Genomic DNA, 24069 nt, shown 5'->3' on the forward strand with positions numbered 1-24069 from the left:
CAGTGTAAAAGCACGCAGCCATATCATTAGGTTTTGTTTTGTGCTGTCAGTGAAATTGCGCGCGCGCTCGGTTTTGTTTTCTCCGGCCTCAGTGTTTGCCATCAAAAGTTTGCAATCAAATCGAAATTTCGGATTTTTTTAGTGGAAAGTCGTGTGTTTTATTGGTTGTAATTTGTGATTTTGTTGTCCCGAGTCCGTCGGTAATCTTCCAGTGCCATGTCCAAAAACAAAGATAAACTAAACAGCTCGAACACGCTGTTCAATTATTTCGCAAAGTCGCCAGCCACACCAAAGATCAAACAGGTGTCCGGATCGTCGAATCTCGGAACACCGGTGAGCAGTTCGAACGGCGGAACCCCGAAGGTAATCAAGCAGGAGAAAGTTACGCCGTCACCGGCGGCAAAGGACAAGCCGCTTAATGGCATTGATGACGAAGACGAGGACGAGATCCAGCCCATGAAGAAGCGACGGCGGATCGTCATGATGGATGATGAGGACGGTGATTCGGACAGCGAGAATCGCCAGAAGAACGATAAGACGCCGCCGAAGGCCGAGTTGCTGACATCGTTTAAACGGGTAGAAAAGGACGAAGCCTCAGAATCTCCAGTGCAGAAGAAGGTCAAAAAAGAGGCGGACGACGTGGCCGAAGGAAAACCAGATCTGGCGGATTTGGGCGCGGAGGAGGATAAGGGTGCTTCGGTTTTGGACGAGCCGACCGTGTGGGCTCATCAGAAGCTGGACTTCTTGAAGCCGGAGAAGATCAAGGACATTCAGGGAAACAGGCCAAGCAGCGAGAAGTACGACTCGAGGACGCTTTATGTGCCGGAATCGTTCCTGGGCACGCTGACTCCGGTGAGTTTGATGTCACATTTCTATCAATTGTAATTTTATAGTTAACGTCACGTAATCTTACTGGTAAGAACCAATACTCAGGGTGGTCACCATGGGTGTAGTCAGAATTTCCGTCAGGAGGGAGCGACCATAATAGTCCATTTACGTTTTTACTCAAAAACGATCATTATACGCAACATATGCACCCTTTTAGTATGACATGTTAAACTGTGAAGGACATTCATCCTCCTTTTTCATTCACAGTTAACAAAGTGCAAAAGTTCCATAACTAGAAATTAGATTGGTAGGGATCCTAATGGCCAGCAATTTTACCCTAGCCAGTTGTTAGCCCGAAACATATAAACATATAAACATAACAAGTTCATATAGCTCCTTAAAAAATCGTAACATGAATTCCACCAACATTTCTTCCAAAAATGACTCCAGAATTGTTGTGCCATTGGAGTAGGCACGATAAATTATTTTATTCATAGTAAGCCCCTCCCCTTGGTTATGCGACCTTGACGCGATGGGAGGCCAAAATTCATTAGCCCATATGATGGAAACCAAAGGCGTAACCTGCAGTGGTGGTATCACATTTTGGAATTTTTTTTGCTTGAAGCCGCGTCATAATTCATATGGCATAGACGCACTAATATCTCGGATGTGATCCAACGGACATTCTGCGTCATTGATAGAATTGATGCCCATTTCAAATAATTAATCTATTCGAAGTGGACATTAATACTATTGGTGACGATCAGTTTGCCTTTTGCTAACCAGACCAGAATGATCCGTAGACACATCGTTATCATGTACGACGTAGGGAATATTACTCTGAGGAAAATGACTAGTAGATTCACTGAGTAGAAATAAGTGGCGACAATCTTATTTTAATATGGTTTTTACATTACCATAACAAGGAATACCTCTTTCGTAACAATGGTATAAACAATCTAATTCCAGCTTCATTTTCGCAAAATTTACAAGTAACAAGTAGACGTTGTGAAGCATTGCATTTGCCACCGAAAAGTGAATCTTGTAGGAGACTTTTATAGAAGCCTAAGGTAACTTTACTCTTAAATATTCACTATAAAATGACTATGGAAAGTAAGACGCTGAGATCGATCACTTGCTAGAGAAGTTGTTCGAGAAATTGTTGAACAGACAAGGAAAGTGACTTTTTTCTTTAAGGATATATAAACGTAATGAACAATAAATACTTTAACAAAAAAAAAATGAAATTAACTATAACTACTACTAAACAGACCAATTTTGTTAAGACTTCACGACAATTGACATTTAAGCCCCTAATCTTACGTAAAAGACAGGAGTTATCAGAATAGCACTTAAATGACCAATTATTATCAAAAGCATTTTGACTTGACAGTATTAGTAATGACACTACTAAACCACTATTTCAAACAAATTCTGATGGAGCTGCTGTCCCTAAGATTGAAGATTGAAGTTAATCCAGCATAGGCTTCTGTGCAAATTGTCCTTAGGATTCCGTCAGGAATACACTTGTTTGAAATTTGGAAAAGTCGGCCCTACTCAGAATTCTGTAAGAAATTAATTAACCCTTTCTTTCTCATGGTAGCTCCAGCACCATTGATTTCCGACAAACTTGAGACAACCCATAAAACTCATCAGAATAATCTGTAAGTCAACGAACTGTTTGAATAGTAGAACTATTGATAAACAGTGCATTTACCTAGGTACTATTGAAAAACAAACTGAAAAATTTAGCATAATTTCTAGCTCGTTTGTTCAAGTCGTTAGAAGATTTGGGAAATAAGGGGCTAAGAGTTTTGTAAGAAACTTTTGCAGAATAATATCCTGGATTTGGCATTCTGTGGAATCCTACTAGGATTCTATGACAACTTTGCTCAACATTTTGTAAGAATCCTGCCTAAGATGTCCATGAAATTTATATAAGGGTCATGCATCAAATTTTGTAAACTATCAATTTGCCTCTAGATCTGGCTGATAGAGCTTAGTGACATCTGAACACACGAACACTCGCATACGCTCGTCATACACAGTTTGTTTTTGTTTTCCTCGAAGAAACTTGCAACCGCATTCCAGATTGATGAGTCTGTGCAAATGGAAATATTATCCAACTTGAAAAATTTACACCCGGATTCTGGGTGTTTTTCGAGACAGAGTGCATATTCTTTTCCTCTAAGGTTCACAACCACATCTACACTAGGGCACCCATACCATTGGGCGTGATAACCACTATATTTGTCATAATCTTTCTCATGTAGGGAATGCATGCTCAAGATTATGCAACAATTCACCTATGAATTTGGGCGAGATTGTTTTTGGCCTTGAACTTTTTGTCGAAAACATTTGTTCAAACATCAACTATAAATTCAGTTCTGTACAGTATGATGTACAAGTAGGGTCTTTGCTAAATTTCAGCTATTTATATGATCGAGAAGTCATATAAATAATTATCTTTTCGCAAAAGTTTGGCTCCCTTGCATCTACAGGGTGTCCGCAAATTATCCGTACAAACTTTGAAGATATGGCTCTATGCAATCAAGCATAATAAATTCAATATTCTTGCATGGTTGTAAACATTGGCTTATTATATTCTTATGAAGTAAGTTTGACACATATCCGATTTCAAGTATTTGCAAAACCAAGTCAAATGTATTGATGTGTCTTAAAAGGAGTTGTTTTTCGAGCTTTATGACGGAAGAGAAATATCCATAGAACTCACTGGATTTGATCCGTAAAATTTTCTACTTCCAGTCTAACTTAAAGCTACTAAACTGCAGGTAATTTTAAATAGTAATAGGACATTTAGATTCATCTATTTAAGTTTTTAGGGATAACACATCTCCAGTATGACTAGCGGCCCTCAGAAAAAACGTCTCCGAAATATTTAAATTTTCCTATCTCAGTAACAAGCAATCATTTCAAAATTATTTGAAGTTGTATTTTTTGTAAACATGTAGATGCATTATAAAAGGTACATGGACATTGATTTTTCATTGTTTACAATGTGAGATCATCTTTCCAATATTTTGCTGATCGGATAATTTGCGGACACCCTGTATAGTTACTGCCGTGTTTCAGCAGTGCATCAACTTATGGAAGCAGTATTTTAAAAAAGATGTATAAGGAATGTCTTCAAGATATTTTTTATGCATCATTCGAAAGCTTTTAGTTGCTGCTTCGAGGGAGAAATGTTAGAATTATTTTGTTTAAATTCTTAACAAAAGTTAGTGGGTTTTTAAAATAAATCATATTTTTATTGATTTTTTTTTATGTTTAATCGATATGTCTGTATAGGTTAGGTGACTAATGTATTGGTGTGTTGCGTGTATTGCAGATTTGGCCAGAGAAAATTTGAGTTTAACAAAGGTTGACCTATTTTGTCCTAGGCTTTGAAAATACAGTTTAAGCGGCTCTGGAAACTGTAGAGCAAGGGTTTTTAGCCGATTTAGCTCGCGGAGTACTTTTTGAAATAAAATTGTTGCACGGAGCACCTGCTCTTCATCAGCACTACGTTTGAAATCCAGATTTTCCTACACACTCGACCCTGTCCACAAAATCGTCAATTATAATTTTAGTTGGGCAATATTTCATCAATTCGGATTTTATTTTAAACTTTTTGCTATAACCAAGTGTCCTGGCGAACGTTATTTTTCCACGAAGTATGCTGTTCTTTAATACTATGCAAAACTACCTTACAAAGGGGTAGTTTTGTTTCTTATTGTTTTTTTTTTGTGTTCCCCTGGAGATTTCTTACCCTGTCCTTTGGTTCAGAAAGGGGTATGGGCGCGTTCTGCCAACTCGGTCGAGGCAGATTTCTTGTGTGAACAAGTTACAACAAGTGCCAGAATGAAGTGTTGTGCTTGTGGGGAGCACTTGAAGATGGGATGGAAGGTCATTACTTCGCGTTCGTGCTTTACTCCTGCTTATCTTAAAAGTTATATACAATAACCGACCCTAAGTTTAACTATCGAAATTAACAGTTGCAAATACAATAATCGTTCTGAGTTCACTATATGTCGTCGCGTTAATTTTTTCATAATGATCTTTTATCTACATCCGTCGAACCATTCTGAATGGCCGTTGTGAGAATATCACCAAGAACTTCTCACATGCATTAAAGCTGAATTGTCCTACATTGAAACATTGAGGTTTTCGCTCTTTTGGATTTATTTTTTGTTGTTCGTCCTCAGTATTGTTGAGATGTCCTGAATGCCGCACATGGCGTACAGTGATCATTGCCATGGAGTTTCTCGTAAGCTGCATGGGGATTGTTATCATGGGAATCCAAAGAGCGAATTTTCTATGATTTCATTGTAGGCCAATACAGCAATAAAGCATGTAACAATCACTAACATTTCTTCTCTCTTTATCCTTGTTTTCATATCTAACCCGCCATTACAACGAGGAAAAATCCATTGGAAAGGAAAGACATGGCAGCGTATTGGCCGAGAAAAGTTAAGTATCATGTTTTTGTAAATATTACTGATTGCAAGGTGAATCAGATTAACTAAATTTTTAACTAATAACAAATTTGTTCCACAGAGCTATTTGCAAAACACCATCCAAAATCCCTCCTTTCCCATATACTTAGGCAAAACAATTCACTATCGCTATATGTATGACTGATTCATGTTCTTTTGGCCTTGCATCATTCATACGTGTATTGGAAGTCAAGAGTAGAAGCAAAACTTAAAGAACCTTCTGGTCAAAGATGTTGCGTTGCCTACTTCCTAAACTCCAAAACCCCCCGGTGTATTATGGACGGTGTGAGTTTTCAAACTTATGCTGGAGACTTGGCCCCTGACCCCCTTGTACATCAATAAAATAAAATAAAATTATTGTTTTTTTTTGTGTTTCCCTGGAGATTTCTTAGTTTTATGTACTAATACGTCGCCACATCATACGAATACAGCAATGAAAGATTTTTCTGAATCTAATAACCCGTTCTTGAGCAAACTCGTGACATACATACATCATTTTATGTTTATATAGATCTTAAAATATTTATTGTAGACTCCAGATTGAAGGAAGACGAGGTATTTGTAAGGAACAAAGTATATTTGTGTACTTCTTCTTTGGAGGTCTAACTGATAATCAAAAAACAGAATTTAACATAATGACATAAGGTTAGCAAAGCCTACTGCTTTGCTACATCTCCCCTTTTAGAATATGTCGTATGGGGCCAACCAAGCTGGCAACTTCTTGGAGCGAAGCGGTCGTGGTTCAACATCGGTATCAACGGATGGCTCTTGCCCAGTCGCTTCATCTGGTTGGATCTCATCAGGTTCGGCAACAGCTATCGCTTCAGGGTGGACCAATTCAGGTGTATTACATCGTAAGCGGTCATCATTTGCTGAAGTGGTTGCTGAAACTTCAGGAACTGGTACGACATCGGGTCCAGGAGGGAAGGTTTCTTCTTCTAGGTCATCTGTTTCGATATGGGTGTAATCTTGATGTTCTTGTAGGAGGATTTGCCATGGAAGATTAACTGGTTGAGCAACGGATGGTTCTTTGGCTTCATATCGTTCACATAGCTGATTAGTGTGTGACAGTATAAGCTTCTCACGGGATCCGAGGTGCAGGAACACGTTGTAGTTGACTGAACCTTTCCGCTCTACAATCCGTCCAGGAATCCAGGATTTCTTGTTGTTGCTTTGGTACTCGGCGTACACCAGATCTCCAGGTTGAAACTCACGTTTGATAGCACCGTGTCTTCTGTTGAACTGCAGTTTCTGTTGATCATTACTGCTCGTAGGTGTTCGAATGGGCTTCTTCAAGAGGTCCAAAGTCGTCCGGGCTGGTCTACCAAGAAACAGTTCTGCTGGAGTCTTCGTCTGCGGACTGCACTTATTCGGTGTATTGCGGTATACAAACAGGAAGGTTTGAAGATGCTGTAGTGTTGGCGTAGATTCCCCTTCACTCAACTTCTTGAGTCCGCGCTTGAGAGAATCGACAAAACGCTCTGCTTGACCATTCGATTGGGGATGGTATGGAGCAGTACGCATGTGATTGATTCCGTTCTCTTGGACGAACTGCTGGAATTTTTCGCTAGTGAATTGGGTTCCGTTATCCGAGACTAGGGTTTCCGGATTCCCGTAGCGTGCGAAGGTTTCACGTAGTATTGCAATTTTAGAGATAATTTTCCGTTCTACGGTTGAACAGAAAGCTACCGCAGCTGTCACATTACTGATTTTTTACAAAGCATCATCGATCGGCTGCAATGATACCTTGGAAACCATGCTGCTGATTGTTGTTTTCGGCTGTATTCAAAGCTTTGGACTCTACTAGCATACTTTGATTAGATGGTTTCATTCAATGATACAATGATTCTTAGGCCTGCGGTAGAACTTTGACAGCTGCGGTAGAACTCGGCGGCTACCGCAAAACAGAAAATTTTCAAAAGAAACGTAATATATCCAACGTTGCAGTTGCGGTTATGTTACGAGTTCGAAAAAATTCTGGCCACTTGGAATATGCGTCCACTATAACCAAGTAATAGTATCCGCCGATTGGACCTGCGTAATCTATGTGTACACGTTGCCATGGTTGGGTGCACACGGGCCAGGATTCCAGAGTAGTCTTCGTCGGAGCCTTCGCTGCTTGAGCACATCTGCACTCACGAACAAAGTCTTTAACGTCCTCGTCAACGTTTGGCCAGTAAAAGTAGCTTCTTGCCAGTGATTTCATTCCGTCCATGCCAGGGTGTCCCTTGTGGAGCTGATGAAGTACTTGCTTGCGAAACTTTTCTGGAATGACGATGCGGTCACCAAACATCAAACAGTTGTCGACTATCTGCAATCCATCGCATCGGGAGTTGAAAAGCTACTGGAACAAGCCGCGATGTGTGTTAACCGTAAGCAGCTTTCTTGATGATTCCTCAACTTCTACTTGTAGATAGGCATCTGACAAGTCCAGGTGGGTGAAACACCGTGCTCCGGATAGTTCAGCGAACAGATCATCAGGATGCGGAAGAGGGTGCCGGTCAGATTCGAGAGCGTCGTTCAAGCCAGTGGAATAGTCACCGCATACACGGACAGAGACATTATCTGTCTTCCGTACGACGACTATCGGTGCCGCCCAATCTGAAAATTGCACTGGAGAAATTATACCTTTGTCCTGGAGCCGCTGGAGTTCTGCTTCCACCTTCGGAAGTGCCGCGTAGGCCACCGGTCGCTTCGGACAGTACACCGGACGAGCGTCTTGCTTCGGGTACAGCTTAATTTTCGCTTTCGTGCTTCGGCCCAGCGTACTCTTGAACACTTCTGGAAACTTCTGCTTGAGCTGCTTTGTAAAATCTTCAGGACGCTGCTGGATTGCATTGACAAGACTGTTGATTGGAATGGACCAAAGATCGAACAGGTCCATGGTTTCAATTCCCAGCACGTTCAATTCAGGATTTTTTGAAATGAAAATGCGCCCTGACTTGCTCACGATGCCGATGGTGATGTCGGTGTGAAATTCTGCTAGAAGCTTGAGATTATCTCCAGAGGCGGTGATTGCTGCTTCGGCAGTTCTCCGAGTCGCTGGTTGTCCTATTTTGATCCAGTTTTCTTCCAAAATGACTGTGATGTCCGATGCCGAATCATGTTGAAGCTTGACCGGTACTCCGTTGAGTTCTACTGTGACGAATTTGCGCTTGCTTTCCACGTTTCGGATTGAGAAAATTCCTTTTGTCTTCAGATTTTCCTTTGGCTTGAAGTGGAATGGCTTTGGTTTGGTTTTGTCGTTTGAGCAGTACCCTTCTTTGTGGCCTTTCTGCTTGCACTTAGTGCAGGTGTGACTGGAGAACGGGCAAAAGCGAGTGTAGTGCATTTCACCGCATTTCCAGCAAGGCGTCTTGGGGGTCTTGGCTTTCTTCGGGTTTGAATCTTTATGGTTCCGAGTGATGGCGTTGATGGTCTTGCTATCCTTGTTCTCGACCATTTGAGTATCGTGCTTCAGGTTAACAATACGATGACACTCCTCCACCAGATTTTCCAAAGTGATAGTACTTGGACCATCTGGCCGCGCCGGGGCTGATTCTTCAGCTTCTAGCTTGGAGATCAGCCTGGCACGAATATCGGCATCGCGTGGTGATTGCAGGCCGCAAATGAACTGGAGAGCCTTGAACTGGTCGTTAGATAGCTTTGACAACTGGAACGCTTCGCAGTGTTTGTTAATCTTCGCCGCATACGTGGTAAAATCGTCTGCTTCACTCTTGAAGTACTGCAAACACTGGTACCTCGCATGGAAAATTGACTTCCGACGTCCGAACAGCTTCTTCAGTTTGCCAACGGTTTCATCTAGGCTGAATTCCCTTGGGTGCTTCGGAAGGATGCTGTCCACGTATCGCTCATGGACCGTCGTACTGAGTTTTCGGAGAAGCAACCTCACCTTGGCAGCGTCGTCCAGGCGTTTCCCGTCCTCTTTAAAAACATCTTCGTATCGAGAATACCATGCATCAAAGAAAAGGCCGTGGTCAGGATCGAACTGGAACTCTTCAATCCCGGAGGCGAGCGATTCTATGATTTTCTCACTTCCGTCGGTTGGATCGGGTCGTTCCAGTGCAGTAATCCGCTCCTGCTGTTGCACGATTAGCTCCGTCAGACGTAGAATAGCGTCCTTGAGATCGTTGTCGGACATTTCTTCTTACGGTACTTCGATAGATGTTCCGTCGAGAGACTTGAGGTTGACTTCGGTTCGTACTTCTCGTCGCCAAAATATTGTAGACTCCAGATTGAAGGAAGACGAGGTATTTGTAAGGAACAAAGTATATTTGTGTGCTTCTTCTTTGGAGGTCTAACTGATAATCAAAAAACAGAATTTAACATAATGACATAAGGTTAGCAAAGCCTACTGCTCTGCTACAATATTGTTTCCTGTTTTTAAATGAGCATGCTCTTTTATTTCAGGATTTGACAATAAAGCCTGATTCGCTGCAGACAAGTAATTTCTCGGCCTATCTAGATGCATGGGAAATTTCTGCAAGGAATCGATCAAGAATGCGCTTTTTTTCTGATCGCAGTACGCAGTTGAAAAGAACTGTCAGTTCAAATGGGAGTCGCTGTAGAAAATTTCTGCAAGGAATCGGCGAGAAATTTCTTTAGCGATTCCTTTTCAGTAGCAGTAAGTTTAAGCAGTAGGCTTAAGGCATCAAAATGGAATTATATGTATGTAATGTATTTGGTTTTTATTCAAATATTCAAAAAAAATCGTGGCTTGAAAACGCAGAATTGCTCTGGTTAGGAGATTTTACGTATATTGTTGTTTGTTCGGACAATTGAACGAGTTTCTGTGGCAAAATATTTCTATTTTTGAGCTTTCATCAATAAATTTGAATGGGTTAAAGCTTGATCAACTATTCAACACTCACGGAAATATTCATAATTTTAATAAAACTCGTGAAACATTCCTAATTTTGTATCATGTTGTTAAAACCTCGATTATTATGACAATTGCATGCACCTTGAACTTTGTTCGACAAGTTTCTTGAAGGCAAGTTTTTTGAAAGTTTCAAAATATTCTGTAGGAGAAAATTGTGTTTCTTTAATTTTAAGGGTTAATTTACATAATAAATTCAAGAAAACCCAATATTGCATCTAAAATTGTTCAAAGCAAAATATATGAGAAGTAAAGTGCCGTAATTCAGCGCAGTGAAGGAATAAAACGAGTCAAATGGTTAAATAAAAATGAGTATTGCATCAACAAAAAAGCTTTATGAGTGAATCGCTAGCAAATCTGTTGTAGATTATGGGAAAAATATAAACTAGACTGTATTCAAAACTTACAAGTGTAATTTTATTGAAAAAGTTTACTTGTCGAAATTGCCTAATTCCGCGCATTTTTGAAATGCTTTTCCATATTCCGCACAGAAGAATGCCTAATTCCGCGGACTGGCGAAACAAACAAATTATCATTAATTTTAATGTAAGGCAGCATCCATGTATTACGTAACGTTGAAATTGGAAATTTTCAATTTACGTTAAATTTGGAAACTTTGGACGCCAATATCTCAGAAACAGTTTTTTTTGTATGGTATTCAGTTGGAGCTGCCTGACAGCTTAACTTGTCAAGGCTGAACCCTCGGTCTGGCTTTTGCCAAGTTTCCCCTCTACCAGGACCAATACTCAGACGGACTAGGCAATGGCGCCCACATGAACACTGTTTTTTATTAGTATTGTGACGTGGTAGTTTTTGAAAAGTATCCATATTCCCTTGCTTCTGAGAAAAGGAAGCATTATGAAAATCAGCAGCTCCATTAGAATTTGTTTGAAATAGTAGTGCATTACTAATACTGTCTAGTCGAAATAATTTTGAATAATTTGTCATTCAAGTGCTATTCTGATTACTATTTTCTTTTACGTAAGATTAGAGTCTTAAATGTCAAATGTCGTCAAGTCTTAACAAAATTAGGCTGTTTAGTAGTAGTTCTAGTTAATTTCATTTTTTGTTGTTAAAAGTATTTATTGGTCATTACGTTCATATATCCTTAAAGAAAAAAGTCGCTTTCCTTGTCTGTTCAACAATTTTTCGAAACTAGCAAGTGTACCCTAATGATCGATCTCAGCGTCTTACTTTCCATAGTCATTTTTATAGTGAATATTGAAGAGTAAAGTTACCTTAGGCTTCTATTACAGTCTCCTACAAGATTCACTTTTCGGTGGCAAATGCAATGCTTCACAACGCCTACTTTCTACTTGTAAATTTTGCGAAAATGAAACTGGAATTAGATTATTTATACCGCTGTTACAAAAGAGGTATTTCTTATTATGACAATGTAAAAACCATATTAAAATAAGATTGTCGCCACTTATTTGTACTCAGTGAATCTACAAGTCATTTTCCTCAGAGTAATATCCCTACGTCGTACATGATAACGATAGCTAATAGTACGGCTACGGATCATTCTGGTTAGCAAAAGGCAAACTGATCGTCACCAATAGTATTAATGTCCACTTAGAATAGATTAATTATATGAAATGGGCATCAATTCTATCAATGACGCAGAATGTCCGTTGGATCACATCCGAGATATTGGTGCGTCTATGCCATATGAATTATGACGCGGCTTCAAATGGTCAAAATTGTCGCGGAGCACGATCTGAAAACCGCTGCGTAGAGGAATTCCCGGTTAGTTTATGGGAAATACCATGGAAGAATCAGCGAATATATTCATTGAGGTCTAAGGACTTTGTTGAGAAATTTCAGGAATAATCTTTGCAGGAATCTAAAGTAGTTTCTAAACACATCCCATCAAAAAAATCTTTAATGATTTTCTAAAGCATTCTTGATGAAAATTTCAGAGGAATTTCAAAGGAAATCCGCAAGAGATTCAGTGAAAGATTTTCTACAAAAAAATGAGCGACTTCCTCAATTTATTTCTGGTGAAATTTCTGGATAAAATCATGAGAAAATGCCTAAAGTAATATTTGGCGCGATGTCACGAACCATCTCCGAAGCAAATCTTAGAAGTGTAGTCTGAAAATTGTCTGCTTGGATTGTGGATTTTTTTAAGAATATCCCTTTAAAACTACACTATTAGTATTCCCTGATTCCTAATTAGTCTAGTTCTGTTGGCTCCTGTTTGGTTTCTTATTAGTATCTTTTTTTCACTACCATTCCTTGAGGGCTGGTTGCAGGTCTTATTTTAGAGACTAGATATCTATTTCGAATATTTTTTCTAATCAGTCTTCATTTTCAAGGGAAAGTCTCTAAAGACATTCCTATTTTTTATGGCATTAACGTGGTCACTTGCGCTCTTATTACCCCTCCCAACGCTGCAAAATGAAAATGAAATTGTCAATGCAAAGTCTCTTAAAGCCACTTTTGAATTAAGGTGCACAATTCTTGAGGTTTCAGAAAAACCAACAGAGACTCTTACGTGATTATTTTACAGAGTTTTCAGGAATTTCTTCTCAAGCTCCTCGAGTAAACGCTTTATGAATTCGTCTTGTAATTTCTCTACAGAAACATTCTGAAATACTTTTAAAGCCCTTCGGGCACCCATCAATTCTCTCAAGAATTCTTCAGTTTGCTTCAGAAAGTCCAACGCAACTCCCCACAGTAGTTTTTACAAGGATTACTCTGAAAACATTTCCAGAGATTCCAAGATTTTCTCCAACGAATTTTTCATCGATTTGAACCCACAGGAGTTCTTCCAAAAAACTCAAATTTTTATATTATGTAATATTTATTACATTTCTGGAGAAAATATTGCCTAAAGTGATAATAAATCTTCGAACTGTTTAGTAGAATACCTATAAGTAGATGAAAAAACCGAATTTAGTACTATACCATCTAATTCCACTAGAGTTTGTATACTTTGACAGATACGCGTATTTCGACCACAACTGTAAGGCCGTCTTCAGTGTCGTGTACTAGACTCGACTTGAAGAAAACCATCGTATGCACACATTATATATTCACACTAGGTATAAACGTATTTCTCTACCCATTATTTTTTTTTACTTAAAATTTATGAGCTTTTAGGTACATTCCATCCCTCTTTTGTTGAAACTTTAAATGCTGAAAGGTACATCACGGGAACGATTAGTAGGTACTAAGTTGAATAGCCATGTATTGCCGTTGCCGTTGTCTCTGTTGAGTAGCGTCGTAGGTAGAGTAAGGTGGGGCAAAAGTTCGACCTTAGTGGTATAATCAAAGTTTCCAGGAAAACAATAACAGATTAAACAAAACAAATACCATACAGTGAACCTTCAACATATTGGCTATAATTGAAAGACGGAGTTTTCACAAAAACTCCTTATGAAACTTTAAATTTGATCATGGAAACTCATTTCTCTGGGTCAATTTTATGTACGGATTCGAACAGTTCTAGAACTTTTGATGATGCAAGATGTTCTGCAGAGACCTTATCTTCTGGAACAGAAACTTTTGAACAATCTTTACTAGTGCAAGAGTAAAAAACTCTGTGAAATCTTTCCAGCCTTTCAAATCTGCGGGAGTGGACGGAATATTTCCGGCACTTCTTCAAAACGGCGAAGAAGTGCTAATTCCGTCTCTTATTGAGATGTATAAGGCTAGCCTAAGATTAAATTATGTTCCATCCATTTGGAGACCTGTAAAAGTTATTTTTATTCCAAAAAATGGAAAGCGGGATAGGACGCATCCCAAATCTTATAGGCCCATCAGTCTTTCTTCCATGTTATTGAAGACTATGGAAAAAGTGTTTATGATTTTATCAATTCAACATACATGCAGAAGTGTCCTCTATCTGACTTGCAGTTTGCTTATCAACCTGGTAAGTCAACAGTTACGGCACTTCACACTCTCGTAACAAAAGTAGAAAAAACTCTTTCGATAAAAGAAATAGCACTTTGCTCATTCTTGGACATTGAAGGAGCTTTTGACAACGCTTCTCATTCTTCCATGGTATGCTCCATGAAGAAAAGAAATTTTGACACAAGTGTTATCAAATAGATTACTAATATGCTTACAAATAGAGAATTCACTTCAGAGCTAGGAAGCTCATCTATATCAGTAAGGGCTACAAAAGGTTGTCCACAGGGTGGAGTCCTCTCACTTCTATTGTGGTCCTTAGTCGTAGATGATCTTCTGAGAAGTTTAGAAGAGAGGGGTTTCGAGGTGGTGGGATTTGCGGATGATATAGTCATTATAGTGAGAGGAAAGTTTGACAATATCATTTCAGAAAGAATGCAAATGGCTCTAAATTTTACCCATTCATGGTGTATTCAGGAGGGCATCAACATAAATCCTTCAAAAGTAGTAATTATCCCTTTCACAAGGAAAAGGAAGTTCATCCTAAAAGCTTTCATGCTTGGAGGAGTACAAATGCACCTTAGTGAACAGGTTAAATACTTGGGAGTGATCTTGGATGCAAAGTTGACTTGGAATGCTCATATTGAATATGTGATTGGTAAAGCAACCAGTTCGTTTTGGATTTGCTCCAAAATTTTTGGTAGAAGATGGGGCTTGAAACCAAAAATGATAATGTGGATTTTCTCTTCCATAATTCGCCCAAAAGTAACATATGCTTCGCTAGTATGGTGGCCGAAAACAAAAGAAGCCACAGCACAAACAAAACTATCAAAACTTCAACGACTTATAACTATTGCTATAACAGGAGCGATGCGAAACACTCCATCAAAAGCATTAGATGCTATTCTTCATCTGCTACCGTTGTACGAATTTGTACAATTAGAAGCGGAGAAGAGTTTTCTAAGGCACAACAGGTCGAACAAGTTCAAATCTGGTGATCTTATCGGACACTTGAGTATTTCACAACACATACAATGTGGGTCAGTGATGAATATGCATGGAGACTGGATGAAAACTGTGGACAACTCTGGACAAACATTTGAAAAGGGCCCAAGAGGTCTTGAGCCTTTTTTTAGAAACGTTGCTGTTGAGCCCTTCTTAGCCCGCCCACGCAAACTAACACCGCTTTCAGGAATATTGGCGTTAGCTCTTCCTGATAGTGGTATTGGTGAGCGTGATCGAGTTGAATTGGACTCAACAGCGTCTTGCAAAGCCAATGTTTACCAATGTCGATGTGCCCTTTTGAAATGTTTGTCCAGAACTATGATATCCCTTACAATGTATGCGATACGACGCGTGCGGATTGGGATGTTGGAGGTCCCAATGTTCGTCAAGGCTCAATAAAATTCTTCACGGATGGCTCAAAGATTGGGGCAAAAACTGGAGCAGGAGTCTACGGCCCTGGGACACACGTTCCAGTGGCGATGGGAAACTATCCAACTGTATTTCAAGCGTCTCGTAGATATATTCCAGTTCCTTGGTCTTTCCGTCTTCGCTGAGGGGTAGAGTGGATCCTGTGGATCATGTGGTCAAACGCTGCCATCTTATGCTGGAACGAATGATTCGATGTGTAAGGGATAACTCGCTGGGTGTTTGTAGGCTTCCTGTAGATTTCGAAGTTGTAAGTTGAACTTTCTTCCCTGGTGACAAGTAGATCCAAAAATGATAGTTTTCCATCCTTCTCCTCCTCGTGGGTGAACTTGATATCCTTGTGTACGCTGTTGATTGTATCCAAAATTTTAGCCAGATCGTTCCGCTTGATAACGCTGAAAATGTCGTCGACATATCTCCACCATTTATCCGGTAATACTCCTTGTTTCTTTAAATTTTCCTCAAAATTCGCCATGAATAGTTCGCACAAAAACGGGGAGAGAGGGTTTCCCATGGGGGCTCCTTTCGTCTGTTTGTAGAAATTTCCTCGAAATTGAGAAATCATCTCGGCCGACGGATCCCCCACTCATAAACTGGCGAAATGGTTAGTCAAGGAATTCCAGAGTATGCCGAATCCATTCCCCACTAGGTCAGTTAAAAACACCCAGGAGTTCTCCCAGAAACTATTAGAGTCAGGACACATCGAGGATGAGTCCACCGGGAAAAAGACGGGAAAACCCAATCAATCAAAATAATCAAAATCAATGAATAATTTTGATTCAGTTTCTCCGAAATAAAAAAAAAATGAACTCCAAAACAAATGCAGTGAAAATTATTGACAGCTCGATCAACAATTTAAAAAGATTGCCTACGAGCCTCTGTACGTGCCATAAATTCTTTTGTTCTTTTGACTTTTACTGTGCGCCGTGTGTTGGTGCTCTCTCTCACGGATAACTTGAAAACAGGGCGCACAGTAAAAGTCAAACATTTTATAGCATGCATAGGCTCACTAAGATCATGCTATAAAATATGTAAGCAGGGCACTTCAAAATCGAATCACCCTTCGCAGTTTTATAGCCAGCGTAAAAAGCTGGATAAGTATTTACTGATGACATTTCTGGCGTCATCTCTGTAATATTTCTGGGATTATCGTTAGAATTGAATTCTCGAAGGTATGTTGGACAAAATTCTTGGTGAAATTCTTCAGGAACATCTTTGAAGACTCTTATCTCCTGGCTCCCCTTTGGTCTCTTTTTAATTCTGTTTGGTCCATTTTAGGTCCCTTTTTTCAGACATGAGGTCTATAATGTTTGTAAGTCGCTACCAGCCTTTGGCAAAACTCTGTTAATAATTAAACAATGATTATTTGTATGTTTCTTTAAGTTTTAATGTTCAATTGAATTTACAAGGAAATCATTGCGCTCTATATAATATAATGATATGTTATCAAAGGTTTTTTTTATCCGTGAATAATCGAGAAATTACCGTAAGGTACCGCGGGGCAAGTGGGTAAATGGGGTAAGTGAAAATAATTGGTATATATAACTGAATTTGTGAATTTATGTTTTAAACTCATGTGTAAACCTTTGAGACCATTGAGAAGATTATAATAAGCAAGAGATTTCTGAGATTGTTCAACCATTATTGCATAATAGAGCGAAAGATTGTTAACCTGTCAACTATCACTCCGTAACAAGTTGGCGGCGTGCAATCTTATTTTAATATTTTCAGCGAAAAAAAGGTGCGGAAAATAATTTTCTGTACCACTTCTAAGTTGTCCCCTCTGAGAGTTTTAAATAGCAATAAAAAAAAGTTTTAGAATTAATTCGTGATAGACCTAAAAATAGCTAAATTGAAACACCGTCAATTCTCTAACCACGTGGGGCAAGTGAAAAGTTTCTCATTAGAGAATGAATTTGCGTTTCCTCTTCAGGTAGCTATAAGTATACAAGGCTCGAAATTATCATAGAACAACAGAACGTGCTGATAATTCAAGAAACACTATACTCAAAGCGTTAAAAGCTATTATCATGGTTAACTCATTGAACTTCTCTAAAAAAAGGTTGCCAAATATTACGATATTAATATGTTTTTTTCGGACAGTCGATTAAAAGGCAGACGTTGATTGAAAAGTTCCAATATAAGAGAACGCATGGAAATCTCGTGGAATGTCTTTGGAAGGCTAATTAAAAAAAATAAAAAATGGGGTATAGGTGTATCCACATAAAAAAGTTTCTAAATACTTTATTGAAGGATTCCGTTTGATTTCTCCCGAACAGTTATCCGACGTCATATTCGATTCTCTTAACAAATAACGAGCGGTGTAAATTCTACAGAGCAGAAATGCAATTGCTGTCCCATGAACTAACATTGGAAATGTTGCAGTTATAATGTTGTCGAATCATTTCAACAAACATAATTGAACAGAAGAAAATTCAAGTATCGTAATCCCGGTTAACATTGATCATTTTTTTGAGTATTTCTTAAATATTTGGTTCGAAAATGCAATAGTTGCAAATTTAATATTTTTAAAACAAGTACTACCACCCATAGCTCGTGACTATATACTGTATTTTGTTTTTTGAAAGGTTTAAGCATGTTAAAAAAAATGTTTTAAGTGATTTTTTGATTTAGTTGAAATGGAGTAACATTGATCACCTATGTAAACAACGTTCGGTAATAATGAAAATGTCGTTACCTACTAAAATCATGGTCCCTGAAGCCGAATATGAAGGCCAAATGCTTACAAGTCATTTACTTTTTGAGTTATTATAAAATTAAAAATATCTCGAACCACGGAATACGCCAATTTCTTAAGGGAAAGTTATATTCTTAACAGTAATTCGTTAATGTTGCATAATTGAACATACTTATGAAAGTTTTGACAACGGAATCGTTTTCGGCGATGCCGTTTTTAGTAAGAACCGCATTTTCCTTGCTCAAATCATTTACAGAACTTATGTGAGACATGAATGTTTGGTAGTGTCATCCTTAACCATTGAAATCATTGTTTCGAAAAGTTGCCAAATTTACGCATAAGGTAAACGCAATTTTCGCAAAAATCTTCACTTTTATCAGCTGATGAATATATGAAAGAGAAGCACCATCCATGATTTGGAAATGTTCTATCAATAAATGATAATGCGAACTTTTTATGAGATGGGTCATTCCGATCAATGTTACCCTGCTGATCAATGATACCCCGGATTACGGTAACAATAATAAAATTATCTTTGTTTACATATTATTTATGTTATTGTTCATTGAGACGCCTTAACACATGTTAAAGGTGATAGAATTCGTGAATATAACAGTTAGTTTTTTAATTTATTGTTCAATACAAACAACTTTTCACTTGTCCCACTTATGAGCCAAGTGAAAAGTAAGGAGACGTTTTAAAAAAACTTTTTCTGTACTTTTTTTTCAATTTTACATAAAATTAAATTTCAGCATACTGCTTATATTTGGTGGGAGTCAAGCCAAAAAATATACACGACCTCATTTGTTTTAATTCGCTAGGATTTGAAGCATCCCAACTATGCGAAATCCATTACCCACTTGCCCCACGGTACCTTATTTCTTTTTTTTTTTTTGTACACTCTTTGATAAGAAAAACACAAAGTATTGGGCGTTTTACAAATTTCAGAACTTATTTTTTGCGATCACCCTGGATATTGAAATAATTGACTTCCGTTTATGTTCCAGGCCATGCGTCAATGGTGGGAGCTGAAATGCCGCCACATGGACTGTGTGCTGTTCTTCAAAGTGGGCAAATTCTACGAGCTGTACCACATGGACGCCACTGTGGGAGTGGAAGAACTGGGATTCTCCTATATGAAGGGTGAGTTTGCCCACTCGGGATTCCCGGAACAGGCGTACGAGAGGATGGCCACTTTGCTCGTGGATAAGGGCTTCAAAGTGGCACGCGTGGAGCAAACGGAGACCCCGGACATGATGCAGGAGAGATGCAGAAAGAACAAAACCAATTCCAAGTATGATAAGGTGGTGAAGCGAGAGATTTGCCAAGTTTCGCTGAAGGGGACGGAGGTTTTTGGTCAGCAAGTGCACTTGACCCTCAACCATCAGCCGAAGTACATGTTGGCCATTACTGAGAGAATCAAGGGGGAGGTTGGCAGTCGGTATGGCGTCTGCTTCATAGATACTTCCCTAGGGGTTTTCCACGTTGGAGAATTTGAAGACGATTCGCAAGGTTCTCGACTGTTGACACTGCTGTCCCATTACGCTCCAGCTTTGGTTCTTCAGGAGCGAAATGTGGTTTCCGCCGCAACTCAGCAGATCTTCAAAACCGTTCTGGCTGGAATCCGAAAGGAAGCTCTGACTAACGAATCTCAATTCTGGTCTGCGGAAAGAACGTTGAAATATCTTGCGGAGAACTTCTACGGTGGTTCGACGGATGATCAGAATTCCAAGTGGCCTGAAGTGATCCGTTCCCTATTGGACAAGAGTGATCATCTAGGGCTGACCCCGGATGGAAACTTCAAATTGGCGCTGAAGGCTTTGGGGGGTTGTATTTGGTATCTGAAACGTTGCTTGCTGGATCAGCAAATAATCTCGCTGGCTAGCTTCGTGATGTACATTCCGCCGGATGATGTAGAGACATGTAAGAATCTCAGGATCGTCAACAGCAATCGCTTCATGGTGCTCGATTCTGTGACACTGAACAATCTCCGCATAACCGAGGGCGAGCAATCGCTGGTCAACCGGATGGACCATTGCTGTACCAAGTTCGGGAAACGTCTCCTTCATCACTGGATCTGCTCCCCGAGCTGCGAGAGGGATGTTATTGTGCAGAGGCAGGAAGCGGTTACGGAATTGATCGAGGACGTATCGCTGCTTCAGGACGTGCGTCAAATTCTCGGTGAACTTCCCGATCTTGAGCGAATGTTGGCCCAAATTCATACCTTTGGCAATGCGGAGCGCAGCAAGAACCATCCGGACGGAAGGGCCATTCTCTACGAGGAACAAACCTACGGCAAGAAGAAAATCCAGGACTTCATCAACACCCTAAAGGGATTCGGGACGCTAACTAAACTCCCAGAATTGTTCGGAAAAGTTTCTTCAAAGCTTCTGGTTCAACTGACTCAGACATCCGAACGGGGCGGATCTTTCCCGGACATGGCCGACAAGATTCGATTCTTCGACGAAGCGTTTGATCACGAACAAGCTCTCAAGGATGGCGTCATTGCTCCGGGCGAAGGTTTGGACGCGGAGTACGATGCCGTCCACAAAGAGATCAAAAACATCCTGGAAGAACTCGAAGAGTACAAACGCAAGCAGGAAAAGTACTTTGGCTGCAAGATAGCCTTCTTCGGAACGGATAAGAAACGCTTCCAGTTGGAAATCCCGGAGAGTGCTGCCAAGAAGGCCAACAGCGGCTACACGTTGGAGGGTCACAAAAAGGGGAAGAACGGCGTCAAACGGTACCACACGGACGAGACGCGCGAATTCCTCAAGCGGATGATGCAGACCGAAGATCAGCGCAAAATGGTGCTCAAGGATTTGTCCAGACGAATTTTCGAAAAGTTCTCCAGCAGCTATGAAATGTGGAGAACTTGTATCGATCTGACAGGGACACTGGATGTCCTGACGTCCCTTGCGGAGTACGCCCGAAGCGAGGGAAACATGTGCGTGCCGGAGATCTTGGATGACTCTGCTGGACAGGTCTTCGAGTTGGAGGAAGGAATCCATCCCTGTGTGAGCGATTCCGAGAACTACATCCCCAATGGCGTCAATATCGGAGGAGAGGGGGCTCCACTAGTTCTGCTGACCGGTCCGAACATGGGCGGTAAAAGCACTCTGATGCGTCAGGTCGGCATCTTGGCCGTTATGGCTCAGATCGGTTCCCGAATCCCTGCCGAAAGCTGTCGTATGACGCTCATCGATCGCATCTTCACCCGGTTGGGAGCCAACGATGACATTATGGCCGGACACAGTACCTTCCTGGTAGAGCTGAACGAAACTTCCACAATCCTAAAGCACGCCACCCGCAAAAGTTTAGTCCTGTTGGATGAATTGGGTCGAGGAACGGCCACCTACGATGGAACGTCGATCGCCGGAGCGGTGGTCAACTTCCTGGCCGATCTCAAGTGCCGTTCGATGTTCTCGACTCACTATCACAACTTGGTGGACAACTTCTCCACGGACAGTCGCGTCCGGTTGGGTCACATGGTATGAAAATCCGTAAAAATTCCCTTCGTTGGTGGACAGCTTCTAATCGATTATGTATTCTTCCGATCAGGCTTGCATGGTGGAGAACGAAGACGACGAGGATCCGACACAGGAAACGGTTACCTTCTTGTACAAGTACGCTGATGGAGCATGTCCAAAGTCTTACGGATTCAATGCTGCCAAACTAGCTGGCATGCCGGCTTGTATCATCAAGCGGGCCCATGAAGTATGTCGTCTTGTAATCCATATCACTTAACCTCAAAGCTAATATCACTTTTCCAAACAGCTCTCGAAAACCGTTGAAGCGGATGCGTTAAAACGCCGAATCTTCACCAATTCGCTTCTACAAGAAGATCCTCACGATCTGAAAGAACTGCTGAACAAGCTGAAGGCGTGTCGGTTCTAAGTTCCGAAGGTGGCGGTAAGTATTCCATTCGCTACCTAGCTTCCCAAAATTTCCTGAATGTACAACAACTTCCATGACGCGAATATTGAGTCAGAATTTCATAATTGTTATCCCTCTATCGTTTGACAAACCGAAACCAGTATACGTATAGATAGGACGTTAAGTTTTATATTGCTTCTGTAGAGTAGGTCTCAATAAATTCCTGGTGATAATCAGAGTAAAATGCAAACCGAACCAATAAGGTGGATAGAACGAAAGAATGCCTGTCATGCGGTTGAAACCCTATTAAGTGTAAGTGTACTTATATCTCAAGACTAATATGTACTTTCGTTTTGGTACAGTCGATGCTCAACCTTGCCTTGATGTTTCCATTTTCAGAGTAACGGTAGCTTCATCTACTGGCCTACGAACGATTCTTCAATTAGGTCGACAACTGCGACATTAACTCTTGATTTCGAACGATCCAGCATTGAATGAATCATCCTAACTAATTTCGCCGGAAATTTCTGCATTATTTGAAGCGAACATCGTTTTTAACGTGATTTAACGATAGTTTTCACTCATCAATAGCTGTTCCATCTCCCAGATTATGACTTGATGAATTCGGCTGCGATACCATTCTTGCCTGCGGCCTTTTTGTTTTTGAGCTGTGGAATGGTTTCCACTGTTCGCTGATGTAGTCATTACTGCCCTGCCCTTCTGCGCAGAAACAAGCAAGGCTGCAAAGATCAGATCATCGTAGATGCACTCATTGTAGGGCAAGCTACTCAAATAAAGCAAAGGAAATTGAGTATGCCGTACATCGACTACAAAAAGGCATACGACTCAGTACCGCACTTGTGCCTTCGCAAGTTACTGCAGTTGTATAAGTAGACGGGAACGTCACCAGGCTGATGCAATACGCGATGGGCAAGAGGAGCATATTCCTACACATTTCCGACCGTATAGCTGTGTTACGGTCTAGGAATCTCAAGGGATTTTTCAAGGCGATACCTTTAATCCGCTGTGGTTTTGCCTAGCCATGAACCCTCTCAACAAAGCACTCAACCAATGAAACTATGGCCACAAACTGAAAAGTGGGGAAAGGAGTACAAAAGTTACCCACATCTTCTATATGGACGACCTGAAGCTAATTGTGGAATCAGTGCAGAGACTGCATCAGCTGTTGCAGCTAGTTACGGCTTTCAGCAACGACATCCGGATGGAGTTTGGTATTGAAAAATGCCGGTTAATTCATCTAGTTCGGGGTCAAGTTGTGGATGCCAGCTGTTTCCTTGTTAACGAGGAGATTCGGAATAAATACCTCGGATTCCTGCAACTTAGAGGTATTCGCTACACGATTATCAATAAAGAGCTACAGGAAGAATTCTTGTCTCGTATCAACTGTATTTTTAAGAGCTTTCTGTCTGCTGTGCCCCTCTTGACTTATAGTTTTGGTATGGTAGAAAGCCAGAACTGCCACGAAATTTACCGCACTGTATGCGAAGCTGACCACGACATCGAAAACGTCGATGAGATGATCGCAACGTGGAAGCAGAAGGAGTTGCATGGAACGCACCCCCTCAACTGGAGCTCGAACACATTGATAAGGGGCGTCAAACACGTGGCTGATGCGGGCTGACCTTTTCTCAAGAACAGAAGGTTTCAAGGTAGCCATCTAGGACCGGGTAATTACGACGAACGAAACTATTGGCAGTACATATTGCACGAAGACGTGGAGGACCGCTGTAGGAAGTGTAATTCAGTAAGGGAGACTATCGAGCACGTCGTTGCCGTCTGCCCAGTACTAGCTGGATCAGCTTATCTCGATCGTCATAACGAATTTTCCAAGAATGTGCACAAACAGCTTGCTCTTAAGCACAACTTGGTGGACCGATTTGTGCTCTACTACAAGTACCTGCCTGACCCGGTTCTGGAAAATAGTTGCACAAAGCTATACTGGGATTGCGTGATCATAACGGATGTCCTAATCCGTGCCAACC

At 40.6% G+C, this 24069-nt stretch overlaps 1 protein-coding gene across 1 annotated transcript; it reads left to right on the forward strand.

The window, feature by feature from the left end:
• The first annotated feature begins 65 nt into the window (after positions 1 to 65).
• On the forward strand, positions 66 to 22316 carry LOC5575374 (probable DNA mismatch repair protein Msh6). The gene is made up of 4 exons (XM_001661851.2): positions 66 to 852; positions 19198 to 21681; positions 21752 to 21907; positions 21968 to 22316. Exons 1-4 carry the CDS (start codon positions 217 to 219, stop codon positions 22085 to 22087), a joined length of 3396 nt encoding a protein of 1131 aa, XP_001661901.2. The 5' UTR covers positions 66 to 216; the 3' UTR covers positions 22088 to 22316.
• Positions 22317 to 24069: the final 1753 nt, after the last annotated feature.

The sequence above is a fragment of the Aedes aegypti genome, chromosome 3, assembly GCF_002204515.2.
Source record: "Aedes aegypti strain LVP_AGWG chromosome 3, AaegL5.0 Primary Assembly, whole genome shotgun sequence".
Taxonomy (NCBI): domain Eukaryota; kingdom Metazoa; phylum Arthropoda; class Insecta; order Diptera; family Culicidae; genus Aedes; species Aedes aegypti.

Excerpts from the sequence above, each read along its gene's own strand:
- LOC5575374 (XM_001661851.2), top strand. The coding sequence starts at position 217 with ATGTCCAAAAACAAAGATAAACTAAACAGCTCGAACACGCTGTTCAAT. Across the intron at positions 21,682-21,751 it reads GCGTCCGGTTGGGTCACATG|GCTTGCATGGTGGAGAACGA; the intron begins GTATGAAAATCC and ends TCTTCCGATCAG. Across the intron at positions 21,908-21,967 it reads TCATCAAGCGGGCCCATGAA|CTCTCGAAAACCGTTGAAGC; the intron begins GTATGTCGTCTT and ends TTTTCCAAACAG.